The following is a 19,888-nucleotide window of genomic DNA, read 5'->3' as shown; positions in this document are numbered from 1 at the left end:
AGACTTATAATGAAATTGTTTAAGAAAAAAAAGAGAGAGAGCAAGAATGAATACAAGTTTGGGGGTTGGATCTCCTTTGGAATCTGTTTCTTACAGATCTCAGACATTATTGCCTTTATTATTACTCTGTTTAGCTCCTTTGTCATAGATTTTGTTCTGTACAATTCCAAGTGGAGGCAGACAGACTTTTTTTGCTTTTCCCCAATTTACTGATTTGTTCAGTGAAGGGAGTGCCGAACTGCCTGCCATTTATGATGGTTGAAACTCTTCTTGGTGAATCAAACCTTTGGGTGTCATGAAACTAAAGTAGCCATAAAATCAAAAGAAGTTGCCCACAGTTTATTTTCAGCTATTTGTATCAGGAAGGCTGGGCTTTCCTGACATACATCAAAATACTGCCCTATAATGCCAGAGTGAAGTCTTTCTTGGCTAACAGTGATTTTACAGAATAGCAGTATCTTTCTTCAGTGTATAACTGTGAATTGGATTTTTCACCTCCCTGTTGCAAAAATATGCTGGTTGATGTTGTCACATGTCAAAATATCCAGTAAGATATGAACTGCATCAGCAAGACCGGTCTCTTCCCTGGTACTGCACATTCCAGCACAGTTTATGATGTATTATATGCAGATCAATATTTAATGGACACATTATACTATCAAGAGAAGAGGGCTTCCTATTCAAATTGAAGTTACTTTGTCTAGAAAGTGTCGGGGGAAAAAAAAATGACCCTTATGTTTAACAGAGAAGCTTGGACTCCAGAAAAGGTTTCCTTGTGCTATCCAGGTAATGAGGGATGCCAAAAAGTGGCAGAAGGAGGTAAGACACCTAGTTTTGCAATTAAGCATTGAGATGTTTCAAGCAGCAAATACCTACTGAGTGTAATATTTACATCCGATCCTGTATGCTTGAAATAGTGGTTACTGGTCGGTGTGTAACTATGCAAGAACCAACTAAAGAAGAGGAGGACCTGGGGCTGGTGGGTGAGAAATAAGCAGAGACAATGGTGGAGCTGGTAAGTAAGGATGTAAAACAGAAAATACAGCTTTGTTTAAGGAAAGAATGAGCCTGTTCAATGGGGGAAGAAACTCCCAACTTTCCTAAGGCTGGTGGGGAGAGCAGATCTTGAGCAAATGTAAAGGTTTTGCATTCAGAGCGGAGGCTGTCCTTTAAAGAAACAGCAATAGGCAGCAGTTTGCATGTGGTCAGACACAGCTTGTTGTGGAGGGGGATGTTTTTAGGTGCAATCAACTCTTTGTTCTCATGCACAAGCAGACAGCAATCAGCAAAGAAATGGCCTCCCTTGGCAAATGTGACCCTTCCTAATGTAAGAGATGCTGACCTGGCAGACACCTAGTGACTTTGTTGTGACAGGAAATTATATATACACCAAGACTGGGTCTAGCTCGAAGCTAAAGCCACGGTGTGCCATAAGCCATTGTCTTACCTTTGCTGTTGCCATCAGGTCCCCGAAGGATTGTGCACTCCTCGATGTTGCCAAATGCCTCGAATAGCCTGCGCACATCATCTTCTGACTGCTGCTTATTGAGCATGCCCACAAAGAGTTTTCTGTCTTCTGGAACAAAATAAGGAGATGCTTACCATATTTCGGGAGGGATGTGAAAGCCAAGATAGCTCAGTATCACATGCAGAAGAAACAGTGATTTCATTGAGGTGACATATTTCAGAAGCTGATAGTCATTTCAGGTGCCTTGCTCAAAACACCTTAATAACATCTGAATTTCAGTGAGTACTTGAAAATAATTTGACAATTTCAAAGAAGAAGAAAAAAAACCTCCCAAACCCCAGAAATATCTAAAATGTTTTAACTGCTTCTCAAAATCTAGGCACCAAAGTCTTCCAAATCAGCTTTTTCTGATCAATTTTTGCAGTCAGCTTGCAGTAACTGAAATGACAACATTGCTCAGACTGCCATCTAAGTGAAATGTGGATAAAGATAGCATACATAAATAAAGTCCAACTGAAAAACAACATAAATTAGTAGCCCTCGCAATACTAAATAAGTCACAGGGAAAAAAAATGTTTAACATAAGCTGTTTTGAATCAGGATATAATTGAAGCCACAGCCAGTAAATTGAGATTTGTTGTTCATACCCACTCACAGACACGTACCTACAAGTTTGGATGCATTTATATATATATATATATATATATATATATAAAGTTAATTTGAAATAAACCCAAAGTTTTGGAAACATATATTGTCTCTTGAAACATAAAGTTAACTTATACGAATGCTAATATCTGAGTTTGCTCAAGGTGCTGTTTCATGTCAAAGCAGGATGGGGTCTGCTGACAGATAATTGTATTTTGAATGAAGACGACTATTTATACTTGGACTTATACCAAGTATGGAGAGCTTCAGTCCAGAACAAAACACCTTGAGAAAATATTTGTGAAAACAGACCAAACCAAGGGCTACTGAGTTGGTAGAAAGATCTCAGGGGACTCAGAGGGATGCCTATAAATCAGGTTTATATTTAGAGACTACTACCATTACACCATGAAAGAAAAAAAAAAAGAGAAATTTACATAGTTTACATCTTGTATGTAAACAGGCCATTTGCACACGATTCATTAATGTCTTAGTTATCATTCATTAAACACTATGTAAATGACTGAATCATGATTTTTTAGAACAGTTTACAGAGCAAATGTAACCAATTTGAATAAATAAATGTAAATAAATAAACAAACACTTTGAATTTTTATTTATTTATTTTTAATGCACATATTAATCTAAAGATGAACAAAACATTGGTTTGCAACAAATATTTTTTGGCTGACTAATTGGGTGATTTATGTCACTTTTGTTCACTGAGAAATCATTGGTGTAGACAATCTGTTCTGCTTCAACCAGTGTTTGATCAAAATTCCCCTCTCCAAGATGCACCTGCAAATTGGCAAATTACTCTATAGCCTTGGATGAGGATAATTTTTCATGCAGTTGATATCTACTGAGGATATTAGGAGCTTTCAGTCCTGCAGTGGAGTTATCCACATGAACCAAGAGTGCACTGCCCACAGAAAACAAGGAGTTATGTTGCTTTCAGTTAGGCTGCTGAAATGGTAGGAAAAATAGTTTGAGGAGGGTACGTGTGCTTTTCTGATAGAAGAGAAAAAACAGGAATAACCTTCTGATAGACATGTTAAAAGCAAGAAATATGCCCACTTTATGTTGGCATTGATTAGGCAAAGGGACTCTTTGAGGTCTTTGTTGGCAACACAAAGTTGAGGCTTTAATGATGCACAAAGCCCTAACTAGTCCTGTGTATGTTGTCCCCACCTCAAGAGAAGCTGCTTTGGACATCGCAAAGGTTCATTTTCAGGGTGGTTTTTGTTCCTGGCTTCATCCAGGAGGTAAAATGGCATTGGCAATTAGGCTCAGTGAATGGATTGTGAACCCCAAGGAACTGCATCAGGGGAACCTGTATAATCACAGGATATTTTTCCTCAAAACGTACTTGTCAGTGCTTTGCCCAGTATTTTTAGAAAGGATTTGAGTAATTTCAATCCAGTAATGGCAAAGAATGAACTAAATAGTCAAAATGCTCCCTACAGATCATATCCCTGTGGGCCTGAGGGACCTCCTTGGCTTTCCTTCACCTGTGGTGGACCAGTGACATTTCTCAGTCAAGTAACCAAATGATGGGGAGCCAGGTAGGAATTCAGCTTTAGAAACATCTCTTCTGCATGACCTAACTCCCATTTTCATGGAACACTTTGTAGGTCCCAGCAGAAATCACTTTACTTGATGGCTAAACTGATGTGCAAAAGAGACTCTCAGAGGTGAGGTATAAAGTGTCAACTGAAGCTGAATTTGTGCTGTGGGGTGTCTTTTAGGCTAGGGAAAGACAAAGCCTTGGAGAAAGAGCTGAGTCCAGACTCCAAGGGTTGTCCAGATACCTGAAGAAAACCCACCTGCAAAGTGAGAACAGCTGTCCTGGAAGATGGGAGCAGATTGGTGGGAGTGAGCTGGGAATACCACTGGCAAAGGGCTTTGACGAGGGAGTTTGTGTCTAGTAAATACTTCCAGCACAGAGGGAGTGTCTGTTATATTGTACGTTATACAGTTTCCCCTGTTTGAAATAAGCTGCATCAGCAAAAGCACTCCTATAGCTCTGTAACTGTATTTTCACCAGGCTTTTTGATAATATAAATGTATCATTAAAAAAAAATCACATCCCTCCTCTGTCAGCAAAACTCTCTAGTGTGTAACTGGCCTGAAACTGCCTTGTCTGGTTTAGTTTATGCAAAGCTTAAACCAGGTGTGTTAGGAAACACTTAATTTTATATTTTATTTTATTTTCTTTCAGCCTCCTTTTCTGCATCTCTGCAGGACACCGGGAGGGGTGACGCCTGTCCCCAGAGCTGGCTGGCAGGAGATGTACTGCTTTGTGAGCTGCCCACAAGGTGGCCATCAGACCACCAGGAACAGGCTCTGCCGAGGGCGAGGACCACCTTCCTCAGTGGCTGCTGGCCCAGCTGCTCCAGGGCAGGTGGCCCAAAGCGGCACCCCGAGGCCAGCCAGGGCTCAGCACCGCCTGGACACCACCTCCAGATCAGCGCCCTCTCTCCCTCCCAAAAAACTGTGCCTTGGGCCATCAGGGGAATCATTTGTCATGTCTGCCATCTCAGAAATCTACATGATCACACGCTCAGCTGATAAAAAATGAGTCAGTTTAACACGCTTTTTTTCTCAGAGAAGTTCTTCTAACAAAGTGCTGCGTTTACCTTTCACGTCCCAGCCCTGCCAGGGAGCTCGGCAGCGTGTTTTAACAGCATCCCTTGCATACCCAGTGAGGGAACAAAAATGTTGTTTTTGTACCAGAATTGTTAACATAAGCACAGGAAGTACCAGACATGCTGCTTCATGGGAATGCCCAATGTATGGGGGGTGGGGGCGGGAAGGGGGAGAAAGACAAGTACTAAATTGATATTCAACAGAAAAGCATTTACTGGATGTATGTGACCATGTAAGAGTTTTTTTCTAGAGATGTTACATTGTTTAGAGGGAAGGAATGTGGTATTGAGATATGCTTGCAGTGATAACAAAGCTTAACAGACAACCTTGTAAAATGCAGACAACCAGACTCCTTAGTGCAATTAGGTGAAATTCACGGTATCAAGTCAAGTCAGATAAGTGAAGAAACATTACCACTTCAAAGAGTAAAAAAGTCAAAAGAAATTTGAAATTTAACAGGCCGGCAACTGAAGGCCATTCATTGTCTGTGAAGCATCAGATAGATTGTGAACCTGGACTACCCAGTCAATGGGGAAACAGGGGAGGGTCCCGGTTGTCGAGAGATAAAGTATATAAACTGTACTATGTGACTAGTAGGCGTGCTCCTTCTTGTGGGACGCCCGCCATTGCAATCGTGAATAAAAATGCTACTTCAATGAGATCCTCACCTGAGCCTATGTTATTGGCTACAGAGTGTTTCTCACACCAGCATGGGAAGAGAAAGGGAGGGGGCCAGCAGCTGGGCCCATTCAGCACATTCCCAGTCTTGGCTAATGAGTTTATCCCCTAATGCGCTTGTGTGAGCCTCTCACACCCTGCATGGCCCATGTGCTGCTCTGCCAGGTCCCAGACAAAAAACTGACTGCTGTTCACCACGGCAACTACTTCTGCTTTGTACCTGTGTCTGAGCAAGGCTGTGGGGATGCCAGCATGAAAAGCAGAGAGGATGTGCTGGTGTCAGCGGGAGTGAGCACCTGTGCACCCGTGGGTGCTCCCTGCCGGACCTGTGCAGTGTCCTTGGATGGGAACAGGCCATCACTCAGGCCACTTCTACATGCTACAAAAAACAGAGGTTTGGGCTGCACACAAGCCTGCAGCAGTCCCCAGATCAAGTTGTCCTTCAGCTCTGTAGGGTGTAGGGTCCACCCCTACCATCCCGATGAGTCCCATGCTTCTTCCTCTTTCAGCACGGGACATCCCATACCGACGTGTCTCAGGACCCTTGCATCCCATGCCCAAATTTTACGTGTCAGTGAAGAAATCTCTCTAGCCTCACTGTAGGGGCAGCCCTTACCAGCAGCAGTTTGAGCCGTCATGCTGCCCTGCAGCATGGGGGCTCAGTGGGGTGTTCATGTAAGCCTCTTCTCCCTACATTTTTGTTTTCTTTCATTAGTGTTAACCCCATTATCAGTCTTTCCCAACAACCTGAGTCCATCACGCATACTTGGCCCAGGGAAATAACCATGGATGGTTATTCCTCTGTGCTAATTTTTCCCAGAAGAGCCAGAGACCCTCACCATGAGTGACCTGAGGCACCCCCATAATGTTGGAAACTAAATTAATCTCAAGTCTGCCCCAGTCAGCCGTAAACAAACCACAGCGACTAGAGGAGCCAGCACTCCCTGTTCCTCCCAGGAAGAGAGGTAGGGAGAGAAAGGCTTCAGCAATCACAAGATTTCAGAGGTGTTCCCCTTGGTGACATTTCCGATATTCCCCCAAAACTAGCCTACACATCTTCCTGGCCGCTCTACCAGCCACAGAGGCTTGTTCAAATCAGGTCAAACTGGCTGCAAGGCGCAGCGGTGAAGAAATGTAACTTGTCAGATAAATATACACTCTCTATAAATCTCCCCAGCTGTGTTTATACAAAGCCTCGGCACCTTCTCCAGTGCAAATAGGGGTTCAATTATTCCCTGCTCTATTTGTATTTAAATATTATGTTTTTATGATAAGCGTAAGGCAGAGGTGTCAGACAGGCCCAGGCGAAGGAGACGGCACGCATGAAAGGTGAAATAATAGAGCACTGCAAACCAAGTGCCAAGAGGAGATGGGAAGGGGGGACACGGGAGCGAGGGGGAGAAGGGGGAGGACGGGCACTAATTAAAGAGACAGAAGGGACAATGAGATGCAAGATGTTTGACCCTCTGCGGAGCAAAAGGACAAGAACAAGAATCACAGCAATTGTGGAAGGACTGGGGGAAAATTAGGGTCACTCTCAGAGAGACGTGACACAGGTTTGTGTTTATCCAGATAGCTCTCGCTAATGTATGTGTGCGCGTGGGGGTACATTTAGATAAGAGTATATAAATACACTTGTGTTCTTGTATTTCTCATGCAAAACAAAGAGGTTGAATCCTTGTATCAGGAAAGCATAAGCCGGCTTTACCATCTAGAACATCACATCCAAGGCCTTGGAAATAAAGAGGGACAGATCCACCACCTTCGTGGCCCAGGCTAATAAGGAGGGCAAACCAGAAGATCACTACGGTCCCTTCCAACCATCAAACCTCTCACTCTAAAACTTACGAGCGTCCCTATTTTATCATGAGTTCATTGCTATGGCATCACAGATGGATGGTGCGTGTGCTTCTCCATGCAAGAGCAAACCTCACATTTGTGTATTTCTGTATGGGAACACACGTCTTCTGTGGGAGCATGGTATTCACCAGAGAAGTTCTTTAATGTTACTCAGTGCCTTCGGCTTTCTAAGCATCAAGACCAGGTTGCTGTATGGCTTCGTTTCAGAAAGCAGATGCTAATTAATTCCATTATTTGTATAGCTAATAATTATTTGTCCCTGCTGCCGTTTCCCTCCTCCCCAAACATTGCTTACACACACAGTGAGGGACCAGCTGAAGAGCCTCAGCCCAGGCACTGGGAAGGCCTTTAGGCTCATCTTCTTGGCACCGCAAATGAACAAATGAGCAGCCCAGAGATGTTTGCCATGTAGGTGTGGGTAAGAAGAAAATGCCAGTACACAGGACTGAGGGGCACATCGACCACAAAGGAAAAAAGAAACAGAGTGGATCTTCCTTGCCTGCTTTCCTGATCAGTCCATCGGTGGAAAGGGGAGAGGCAATGGCACTAAGGGTGTCCATCAGGGAGGGATGGACCAGACAGCCATACACTAGGGTCAGGAACGTGCCAAATCCATGGAGGAGCTATAAACACGGGGTATTTCGGACAATCGTGGTATCCAAAGAAGGAACTACAGAGCAGAGTGGTGAGCTGCAAGCCCCTGAACGTCATGAAAGTTTGGGTTGAGATCCAGCTCTGAACTCCAAGCTGCAGGCTCAACCCAGCGCTCAGCCGGAGTGCCCTGCCGCTCCCCTCACCCCGTGCTAATCAGGCAGATCAATAGGCTAAAAGCAGGACATTTCCTGGGGCCTGGGCTGCACACTCCTACTGCCATTTTCACAGCAGTCCTACAGCTCCGTGATGATGATTACAGCCCTTTCCACAGGGCAAACGATTACAAATTCTGTTGTAGCTAATTGTAAATTAGCTAATTATCTTCTCCATGGTACCTTGCTGGAAAATACATGAACCTTGTAAAGTGGAGGTGTTTCAAAAATTAGGATGGGGGAAAAACAACAACAACAACCAAAAACTCAACCCACACTGGAAATGACAAAAACCTACTTCTACCGAACTCTGAACAATAGCAACTGAATCCTCCTTCCACCCACACAGGCACCTATTTCCCCCCTTTTCACTCTCCCTCCACATATCCAACAATACCCATAAGGGGCTAATTCTGCTGCAGGCTTTAAAATGTTTGCTGAGTTCACCTGTTCCTCGCAGCTGGGTGTTGATGGGCATCCCTAATCACATTTTAGCAGGAGTGATTTCTTTGTGCTGATCTCTTCCCCTCCTTCCTCCCGGGTTTGGTTTTACTTAACAGATTCTTTATATCCCATACGTTAGCAGATATGATTGCACAGCTGCCAGTCTCCGACTGCTGGAGACAGAGACTTTGAGACACCCGGGCTAGAGAGAATAACAGCTAATCTGAACAGCTGTGTGATGGGGACAAGTGCAAATGAATATAAGCCCAGGTGTGGGAGTATAATTCTCCTGCACAAAGAAGGAAGGTTCATCCCACAGGTGCATTACTCTCCACTGTTACATCTGAAAAACTTAGTTTGAAGGATTTCTTTTGTTTAATTGCTTGCCTGTACTCTGGGCCTTGATTTGGATGTGGATACTGCACACAAAGTGGAAGAACAGCTGTACAAGAGATGGTGTGTCTGACTCAGAGTGCTGCCTCTGACCATGGCCAACTGCAGATGTCTAGGAAAGAATATGAGAACAAGGTAAACAATTTTGTTAATCTCCCCAGATATTCTCCAGACTTCAGCACTCTGCAGTTTAGGGACGTCCAGAGTCTAAAGTGGTATTTTTGTATACAACAGCCCTCAAATTTTCTTTCTTCGATGTAACTATTCACTGGGATTTGAACCCATGAGGACTATGAGCATCCAGCGCATCCTGCAGCAAGATGTTCTGCAGCTTAATCATGCACTGTGTTACAAACCGCTTCCTTTTGTTTACGTTGAGCATGCTGCTAACTGGTTTCCACTGACAGGCCCTGCATCTTGTTTTGGGAGAGAGTGGAAATCACTCCTGATTCAGTTATGGAAGAGTAGACCCAAGAGGATATGCATGAGTTTGGCCAAAGTTCCTGTCTGTACATTTCTGACTGGTACTTGGAACTCCTGGGTCCCATCTCAAGCTGTGATATGGATATTATGGAAAGCAAAATCACTTTTCCCTTAATGTGATTTGTTATTCTTGGCACTAGCAAGACAGAAGACCATGTAGTTACTGTTACAAAAGACTTGCAATACGTCTTTGCCAAGGACAAGGGCCTCGGTGGAAACATGGGATATAATAATCACCCAGGGAAAAAGGCAGCCTCAGTTTCCCCATCTCTAAAAAGAATAGATGGGTGTTTCCACCAGGCATATCTTGGCATTGCTGAGGTTCTTCAGTGTTTGCCAAGAGCCACAAATGCAAGCAGTTCTGGCAATAACACTGAATGGCATCTGGCCAACTGGTGGTCAGATCTCTGGCTGAACCCTCTGGTGGTCTCTATCAGATTAAGGTGGCTGAAGCTTCCCCCAGCTCCATGGTGAGGGTAAATCCAGGCAAGGTCCATTTCTGAATGGAAAGCCCTGCTTCTGCAAATGACACCGAGCATGCATCTTGGAGGGGTCTTCTGGGGAGAGATTTTTAAGCCCTTCAGTGGTATGACCCCTGAACACATTGTCACAGTAATTTAGGTGAATGTGTCCAAGAGAATACAGCTGATAACTGTTGGCCTCATGAGTAACTGGAAAGAAATTTAACATTTTGCCAGCTGGTGAACCCATAGTCTAAGATTGTTTTCAAATTAAACATGTCAGGGCCTATTCTCTATTTTGAAGGCCCTCAACCATACTGCTGGCCTATCCTCCTGAGCGCAGAGACCTGCTTGACAGAGTACTGGAAGAGCTTGTTGGTCCTCACCAGCTGCTGAACCACATCCAGAAGTTGTCTGGGAGAGCAGGGATGTAAAGAATGGAGCTGGGACAAAAAATGGAAGGAGATGGAGAAGAAAGTTCAGACTAGGAGGACAATCACTCTCTGGGCTTTGCTGGCCTGTGCTCCTGTTGCAGTACCCACTGCCTACCTGCAGAGAAGTGACATCCAAGTGTACACCTACAGGCTTGTAGCTCAGAGGAAAGCACACAGGCTTCCTCTGTGTAGATACAGGACAGGTTATGGACAAAACCAGGGCAACAGGCCAAGCAACCCCTGCCATGAAGAGATAGCCTAAGCAATTCTTCTAACAGCAGAACCTCCTTGCACAGCTGAGAATATTATAACCCCAAGACAAATATCAGCAGTACTGGCTTGCTGAACAGCGCTATCACAACTGTCCATTGCCAAGAGATGCTACTCCCTGTGCAGATCTTAAATGACAGGTTTTATGGTGTTTGATATGGAGCTGTGAAAACAACTTGCAACAACCCACTTTATTAGTAGCCTTTACTTAGGAAATCTGGTGGTGAGAGCAGTCTTAGAGCTGGTGTCATGCAAAGCACAAGGACTCTGCCTGATTTGTGCCTGGCAGATCATAATTGTTACAAGTTTATTAATTATCTGAAACACTCAACTGGAATATTTCTGAGAATGATTCATGAGGCAGTGTTTTTTGGGGAAAAGACTCAGGATTCAAAATTTGATCTTTTTAAATTTGATGTATAGACCAGGAACCCAGCTTCTCTTCTCTGTCCCTCCACAATAGGAAGAATAACTGAATTCAAAGTAATTTTCTGTTGTCAGCGCTCTGTTTCATCTAATTTTAATTAGACCATATTAACAACAATTGGCAATATAGTAGTGAGTCCATATGAAGCTGAGATGCTGGTCTCCTGTTTTCAGTCAATTTTCTCCATTCAGTTTATGCAAGATGCATCTCTGTACAGCAGAGAACTGAGGGAGGTGTTCTGTCTTGCCCCCTGCCCAGTGCTGACAGTACTACTGTCTTTCTCTTGCCATGAAAATTGTCCATGCTGAAAGTACTTGCAACAGAAAACCATTCCTCTGGATCAGTAAGCATAAACCTAAAAGGCTTTGTGAAACAAGGTCTTTAGCAAGCGTAAATCAACAATACAGACTGTGGGAGCGTGGCCATGGGGTCGACAAGCCCCATGGCTGGTGATAACATCGGACTCTTAACGATGAGGCCATCAGGAATGTAAAGAGTTCAGAGGGAACAAAGAAGGGTGATTCAGGAGACGCCTTGTTGTCTCGGGCTGGAGAACAAGCAACCCTTAAGGCATGGAAGTTGCTGGGTGTTTGCTGGTTGCCGGGCAAAGTTGTTTGACCAATGAAGAGTTAGTGGAAAAGGACTGCTGTGGGGCGAATGGTATAAGAAGGGAGCCTGTCCTCAGTATGGGGAGGCAACAAGGATAATGAAGTTATGCCCTCAATATGAGAGATGAAGTTAGGCCCTCAGTAAGAGAAAATGAAGTTATGTCATCAATAAAGTAGCAGCATTTACTGATCCTAAAAGAACCCTGGTGTCCGTGTGGTCATTACGCCACAACAGACATATGCGATGATAGAACTATTTTCCCCACCAAAACTGCTATGGCCAGATTAGCAAATATAAAAGCTCATTATCCCACTCCTGCCTGAGGGTAGTACCTGAAGAAATTAATTCCCAGATTCAGGGCAAAATCTGAGTCCCAAAAATGCCAGTTTCCAGCTACTGGAGCTTCACTGTCCACGTGGGAAGATATAACCCTCAGTAGGCTCTTTCCACCTCCAGTTTCACGATCACTAATAATGCTTTTTGGCTAACAATGCTTTTTTGGGGGTCTGGAGAAAGAAAAGCTGTGCAAGCCAGATCTGAACCTGGCTCCAGTCCCTATTACTGCAATTGTACTGTAACTGTGCTAAGGGGAGTCATCTCTTCCCTTCATCAGTAGCAAGGACTCAGAGACACAGAGAGAGACAGAGAGCGAAGGTGCTGTTTTATAGCAAGCCTTTTCTGAGCTTGAGAGCTCGCTGTGCTATTTCCCCCCTTTTCCCTTATTTCAGGCCTTTTTGTGTTTCATGTTTGGCCCTCAGCAGGCTGAGAGACATGCTGACAAGTTGTAACTTTCACTTGGCTCTGCAAGGGCTTTGTTCTCTGCGTGTGTGGCTGTTGTGGTTTAGCCCGGCTGGCAGCCAAACACCACACAGCCGTTCGCTCACCCTCCCCCCTCCCTCTCCGGGATGGGGGAGAGAAACGGGAAAGTGAAGCCTGTGAGTTGAGATAAAGACAGTTTATTAAGACAGGGAAAAGAATAACAACAATAATAATAATAATAATAGTATTAATAGTAATAATGTGTACGAAATAAGTGATGCACAATGCAATTGCTCACCACCCGTTGACCAATGCCCAGCCTATCCCCGAGCAGCCGGCCACCCCTCCACCCCGGCTAGCCACCCCTATATATTGTTCAGCATGACGTCAGATGGTATGGAATACCCCTTTGGCCAGTTTGGGTCAGCTGTCCTGGGTCTGTCCCCTCCCAGCTCCTGCTGCATCCCTAGCCTGCTCGCTAGCAGGACAGAGAGAGGCTGAAAAGTCCTTGGCTTGGTGTAAGCACTGCTCTACAACAATTAAAACATCAGCATGTTATCAGCGCTCTTCTCATTCTAATCCAAAACATAGCACCCTGCCAGCTACTAGGAGGAAAATTAACTCTGTCCTAACTGAAACCAGGACAGTGGCACAGGCTTGCTTCCTCTTTCGAAATGTGACAGCGAGCGATAACATTGACACGGGGAGCCAGCGCGTGGTCTCGGCACACTCCCTATGCTAAAGACCCTCTCCAGTGATCTGCAGCATCAGTCAGGAAGCAAAAGACGGGCATCGTGAGGGAAAAATACTAGGAGCAACAGCCCCATCTTCCCCCCCTCCCCTTAACCCCAGGCTAATCAGAGATTCACAGGGTTATCATCAAAAGGGCCTTTCAGTGATCTAGTCTCTCCCACTGCATACTGCAGATGCCCACAGAGCTTCTCCCAAGGATCCTCCCATCCCATGGATCTAATGGATGAACCACCATGCTTAGCCATTCTGTTTCTGCTCTACAGGTATCCCAATGGGTTGCATTTTGGCTAAAATGTGCATCCTGGAGAGGGGTCAAGTCTTACTACCAAGATGCAGAACAACTCTCAGCATCATAAGCTGCTTTGATGCATAACCTCTTGTGAGAAGAGCCCGTTTCTGACTTTTCACTTCAGTGTGTTTGGCAACGCCTTTAAATTAGAAAAGTTTCTGAGAAAAGTTCAGTGTCTCTCCAGCTGATTAAAGCACTCTTAAGTATATAGGCTTTTTTTCCCAGAAAAGATAATTCCATAAGGATCCAAGTTGCTTGGAGCTGTGTGAAGCCTGACACTTTGAGGCATCTGTTTCATTTATCCAGGTCTTTTCAAAACCTTTTACAGTTTTTAAAAGGTGAACAGTGGGCTGGGATCAGTTTGTCAGTGCACTCCCCCACCAACATTATCTACTAAAAATCATCTTTGTCCTCCAGTTTCCTTGTTTATACAGCAAGATATCCCATTAGATGGTTTTGCCCACCACCACACTGGGAGCTAATGTTGACTTCCTCAGCCGTGCTAACCACTTTTCTAGGTCATTGGCTAAGTACTTTTCTAGGTTGCTGTCTTATGAAATACAACCCCTCATTCTTTAGGTCTGGTTTTTAGCCTTATTCCTCCATGAGTCAGTTTCAATTTGGTTCTGCAGAAAGACGCACACAACGCCTCAGCCAGGCAAAGCTCATTCAGAGTGACCTAAGTAACTCAGGTAACTCTGTATCAGAGTCCTGTCCATACAGTTTCCCATTTTGTGTTATCCACAGATTTTATCAGCTGGGATATTTAATTCCACATCATTCATGACAATGCTGACTAGCATCGGAGCTGGTACTGATCCATGCAGAAGAACCTTGCTACAAATATCCTCACTGTATCACGCTTTCTCTTTGACAACCGCATTTTGGGATTTGTCCATTACCCACTTCTTAATCCATTTAATGTCCACCCTTTTGAATGCTGTACTCAGCAGGAACTACAAGAAAGTTCCAATTCTACAGATCCAACCTTTGCAGCTCATGATAGTTTCTACTGATAACAAAAACTCAATCAGTTGGTTTTGCCAAGGGGAAGATAGGATCTCAAAGACACATAGCCCCTCTCTTCCCTTCCCTCGCCTCTGGAATTGTTCCTTCCTAGGGGCTTGAACATCAGGCCTTCACCGCTGTTGCAACACAGTTCTCTAACACCAGCATTTAAGGAATGCTGTATTTTTCTAAATACTGGCAGTGTTCTCCAGATATTACCACATAAGCTGGACACAGTCCTTAGTAGTGTCTATTCCTCACTTTTGGTAGTTATTGCTGATTGCTGTTTCACCCACAGCTTGTGTCTGCTATGCAGGCATGGACATGTAAAAGCTGTGACTTAACTACCACAAGAAGGACCCTGTTCTTCTTTATCATGCTGAGACCCTTGCCATTACTACGTCTGTAGGACACTGGGATGAAAAAGCTTCTCTGGGTGTGAGAACTGGAGGAGACCAGCAACTAAGGGAAAATAAAGGCACAGTTTTGAAGAGTGTTTCATGCAAGGGGGAACACAAGACAGTCTTTTCCCTTTCCTCACCTCAACATCTTTTTCCTGGGAGCAGAAGTAATTGTATTGAATGCACTTAGAGATTTCCCTGAATAGTGAAGCAATGTAAGGCAATAGGATTCTTATCATTCAGCTTCCCTGAGCATTTCTCTGAGCTAGAAACAGAATCACAGAATCATCTAGGTTGGAAGAGACCTCCAAGATCACCTAGTCCAACCTCTGACCTAACACTAACAAGACCTCCACTAAACCATATCACTAAGTTCAACATCTAAATGTCTCTTAAAGACCTCCAGGGATGGTGACTCAACCACTTCCCTGGGCAGCCCATTCCAATGCCTAACAACCCTTTCGGTAAAGAAGTTCTTCCTAACATCCAACCTAAACCTCCCCTGGCGCAACTTTAGCCCATTCCCCCTCGTCCTGTCACCAGGCACATGGGAGAATAGACCAACCCCCACCTCGCTACAGCCTCCTTTAAGGTACCTATAGAGAGCAATGAGGTCTCCCCTGAGCCTCCTCTTCTCCAGGATGAACAACCCCAGCTCCCTCAGCCGCTCCTCATAAGACTTGTTCTCCAGACCCCACACCAGCTTTGTTGCCCTTCTCTGGACTCTCTCGAGCACCTCCATGTCCTTCTTGTAGTGAGGGGCCCAAAACTGAACACAGTACTCGAGGTGCGGCCTCACCAGAGCCGAGTACAGGGGGACAATCACTTCCCTAGTCCTGCTGGCCACGCTGCTTCTTATACAAGCCAGGATGCTGTTGGCCTTCTCGGCCACCTGAGCACACTGCTGGCTCATATTCAGCTGCCTATCAACCAGTATTCCCAGGTCCTTCTCGGCCAGGCAGCTTTCCAACTACTCATCTCCCAGCCTGTAGCGCTGCTTGGGGTTGTTGCGCCCCAGGTGCAGGACCAGGCACTTGGCCTTGTTGAGCTTCATACAGTTGACCTCAGCCCATCCGTCCAGCCTATCCAGATCCTCCTGCAGAGCCTTCCTTCCCTCGAGCAGATCAACACACGCACCTAACTTGGTGTCATCTGCAAACTTACTGAGGGCGCACTTGAACCCCTCGTCCAGGTCATCGATAAGGATATTAAAGAGGACTGGCCCCAGCACTGAGCCCTGGGGGACTCCACTAGTGACCGGCCTCCAACTGGATTTGACTCCATTCACCACAACTCTTTGGGCCCGGCCATCCAGCCAGTTTTTAACCCAACAAAGCGTACGCCAGTCCAAGCCACCAGCAGCCAGTTTCTTGAGGAGAATGTTGTGGGAAACGGTGTCAAAAGCCTTACTGAAGTCAAGGTAGACCACATCCACAGCCTTTCCCTCATCCACCAGGCGCGTCACTTTGTCATAGAAGGAGATCAGGTTGGTCAAGCAGGACCTGCCTTTCATAAACCCATGCTGACTGGGCCTGATCGCCTGGTTGCCCTTCAAGTGCCGTGTGACGACATTCACGATAATCTGCTCCATGAGCGTCCCTGGCACTGAGGTCAAACTAACAGGCCTATAGTTCCCCGAAGTCCAAGTCTCAAGCCCAAGTCTCAGTTGGGATGACATTTATTTAGCATATGTAATGTTAACCAAAAGAAAGTCAGGGAGCATGCACTGAACCCTGCTTTGACTGCTCTGCTTTTTAACTGTTGGCTTTCCCTCATTGATTTTTGGTCTGTTGCAGCCACTTTGTGCCAGACAGAGGGAGGTCTGGCTCTGGGTGGTATGGATGCAAACCAGGATGGTCCTTGGGCTTACAGTCAGGTACTGACCCATCTTTCTTTTAGGTAGCAGCACACACCGAGTCTGAGTGGAAGTTAGGACTCAGAGAACAGAGTCTTGAAGGATTTCATGCAAGCTTTCTGAATTTGAACAAAACCACTTGAAGTTTGCTCATCAGTAACCCACTCAAGAGTAAGATACAACAGCATGTCCCCTTCACCCCAGGGTTTGGTATTACATCCAGGAGAAAGCCTCTCTCTATTTCTGCTATTAAATGGGAGAGTTGTTCTGGACAAATCCCTCTGTTTTCATCTCTCCATCTGCAATCCAGAGGAAGTTTAGCCTTGGTTGTGTTGAGATATAATTCTGAAAGAACATGTTATCACAGTCATAACAACACAGTAATAACACTGCTCTAATATATTCACTCAAATATTGCACCAGGTGATGCTGTTAGCCCCGATTCAGGTTTGGGGAAACTGAGGCATGGTGAAGTTACAAAGAAGCACAGTCTGGAATAGACTCTGTGAACTGTGACCGTAACCTTGCAGTGCAACCCAGCAGGAAGCATGGTCTTCTCCTTTGGGGCTGGATTTTTCTATGGTGCTTTAAGAGCCATAGTCCATAATCCTGACTCCAAAGAGTTCTGCACAGGCTGCTTAAATTATATTAAAGCACAAGATCTGGAGTTTAGTTCACTTAGAAAATATGTGTGTACATCTGTGTGTTTGCATATGGATGCGTGCAGCGTGTGGGTGTGATTCCCTAAATACGAGGCGAAGTGCCTATCACAGAGAATAGACCTTAAAAGTGGTTTCTGAGCTATAAGTGAGAAATCAAAGCTGGAAAGAAAAAAGGCAACCTTCCCACCACCAGCAGCAACTCAAATTAAAAAGCAATTGTGTGTGTAAGAAACAGAAAGCTTTGGAAATACAGGGATAAATGACATTTGTTGTGAAATGCTTCCCCCACTCCTGTCCCCAAGTGATAAGGAAAAAAACTGAATGCTGGGGGAACTCCAGGTTGGATTCAGGCAGCAGAAACATTTTCAGGTCGAGCGTCGTTTGGTGCTCACTTGAGTTCCCCCATTAACCGACACTGGCAAAGGTGCTGCTGCCACCTCTCTCCAACCCCCTGTGACCCCACAAGAGCTTGAGGCAGATGCAGGCAGGCGCTCATGGCTCTGGTTCACTTCATGGAGGAGCAGGGAGCCAGGCAGGCAGTGCTGCCAACATTGGGGCATCTGAGGTGGCTGACAGCTGTCAGTCAATGTTAATGCACGTGAGAGGGACCCGACTGAAAGGTGCACCAGAAAGAGTGGTGGGTGCCTAGCATGGGCAGAGGGAAACCAACTCAAGTATTTAAAATGCCAAAGAGAGTTTGAGGGAGTATTTTTTCCTTGTCTTTGGTGGAGTTGAGGTTGCTGCCTCATCTCCATTCCCATCACCCAGTGAGAACTCAGCAATCCCTGCACAGAGCTGGACCCAGCCCAGATTCTGCCTTGGAGGTGCTGAGGGGCTGGCAGGATGGGGCTGCTGCTGATTTACTTCCTCGCTGCTGTTTGGGCGAGCGCAAGGTAGGGAAAGGGGATGATTGAAAGGAGTGGGGAGAGAAGAAAGGGGGAAGAAAAGATAATAAGAACGCCCCCACTGCCCTCTGCCATTGTGCTGTTCACTAGAAGGCTCCCTACAGAATTACACTGTCGTCTTGCAGAAAAGCATGTAATAACTGAAAATACAGTGTCATAAGGATTTTTTCAGGCTTTGACAGCTCATAAATTACAGTTCGTTGACTTCTTCCTGGGTCTAGATTTAAATTAATAGGCAGGCAGATATATATTTCTTTTGCTCCTTTCTCCTGAGCAGTAGCAGTTGTGGAAGTGACGCAGTTTCTCACATCTCCATCTCCCCCTTCCCTCTCTCCCTCCCTTACAAGCAATCTCACCCTGATGCAGATCAGCTCAACTCAGTCCCAAACCCCAGGGTTTGGCAGAGTGGTCCTCCTGACGCTGCCTCTCCCCAGCACACACGCTCTAAGCCTGCAGAGGGGAAAGAAAAGGCCAAGAACTTCACTGTTCCCTATAGTAAATGGTGTCTTTAAAAAAATCAGGGGGACATGTTTGGCAGAAAATAGTCATAGGCAAGTACAAGTCAGAGTACAAGTGATGGCTGCTGCATCTGAAGTGAAAGCAAGTGAAAAGAAGGGACCTGTCTTCTAAACAAATCAAAATGAGATGAGATGGCCACCAATGAACTGCCCTTTCCATGAAGTTGTAGGTGTTCATGTACTGGCTGTAGCGAGAATACAGGTAAGTATGTGAATGGATAGCTGGACAGACAGACAGCTGCATATAATGACAAACAGACTAGACAGGAGATCATAGCTCCAGAAGGTAGTCATGTCCTTACAGGGATTACACTGCCTGTCGTAAATCCCTCGCAGATACTTCCATTTGGATGCAATGTTAGCCTGCATGGCAAGTCTGCCAGGCTCAGATGAACAGCAACCAGCACTTTGCTGAGAGAAGTGATGTGGGAAGGTGGAGGCTTGGTGCCACCCTGCCTGCACAGGTCTGGAGTGGTTTGGTGGTGTATCAAAGCACCGTAGGTAGCTGGGGTGCTGGAGAAGATCTGTTGTTCTTTCCTGTCATGTGGTGATGGATTTATGAGTTTGGGACAGGAGAACCCGAGGTCTGTCCGTGCTGTTGCTCTGCAGGTATGAGGAGCTCAGCCTGCATCAGTGACAGCTGTGAAATCCCTATGAGGCCATGGATTGGCAACATGCAGATAGTAAAATGCATCAAGTGCTTTTGGGTCCTGCGCTTTGAAGAGGCCTCTTGTAAACAGGGGCTATTAATAGCATCAGCGGCTCCTGCTACAAGGTGTAGTCTGTGGCCACCTAAGAAGCTAAGGAGAATACTGGGCTGTGTGCTCGGCAGCTCCTTTGAAGGAGCAGCCCAGGACACATTTGTGTTTGGGAGGGTGGCGATGACTCAGAGCTGGCAGCTGAACATTTCCCTCCTCTGCCATAGTAACACAGCGAAAGGGAGCGCAAAGTGCAGCACCAGAAGAAACATGGCTCCTGGCTGCCCTTACGGAGCTGTGTGAAGGGACAAGTGCAATAATCACATGTTGGGACCGCTGGGAAGAGCTTTGCGCTCCAGCCGTCACATCGCACTGAGGAGGCAGCTCCTTGTGAAGCGCTGCGGGCTGCG

General features: G+C 45.6%; 1 protein-coding gene across 1 annotated transcript in view; it reads right to left on the bottom strand.

Annotated features, from left to right (window-relative positions):
• Positions 1–19,888, bottom strand: part of LOC121063021 (CUGBP Elav-like family member 4) — a 1,483,068-nt gene that overhangs the window by 810,121 nt on the left and 653,059 nt on the right. The window contains exon 4 of the mRNA XM_040543331.1: positions 1,448–1,576. Coding sequence (XP_040399265.1) covers positions 1,448–1,576 — 129 coding nt within the window. The remainder of the gene's footprint in view (positions 1–1,447; positions 1,577–19,888) is intronic.

The sequence above is a fragment of the Cygnus olor genome, assembly GCF_009769625.2.
Source record: "Cygnus olor isolate bCygOlo1 chromosome W unlocalized genomic scaffold, bCygOlo1.pri.v2 SUPER_W7, whole genome shotgun sequence".
NCBI lineage: Eukaryota > Metazoa > Chordata > Aves > Anseriformes > Anatidae > Cygnus > Cygnus olor.
The sequence above is the reverse complement of the archived record's forward strand: the minus strand, read 5'-3'. Positions and strand labels throughout refer to the sequence as shown.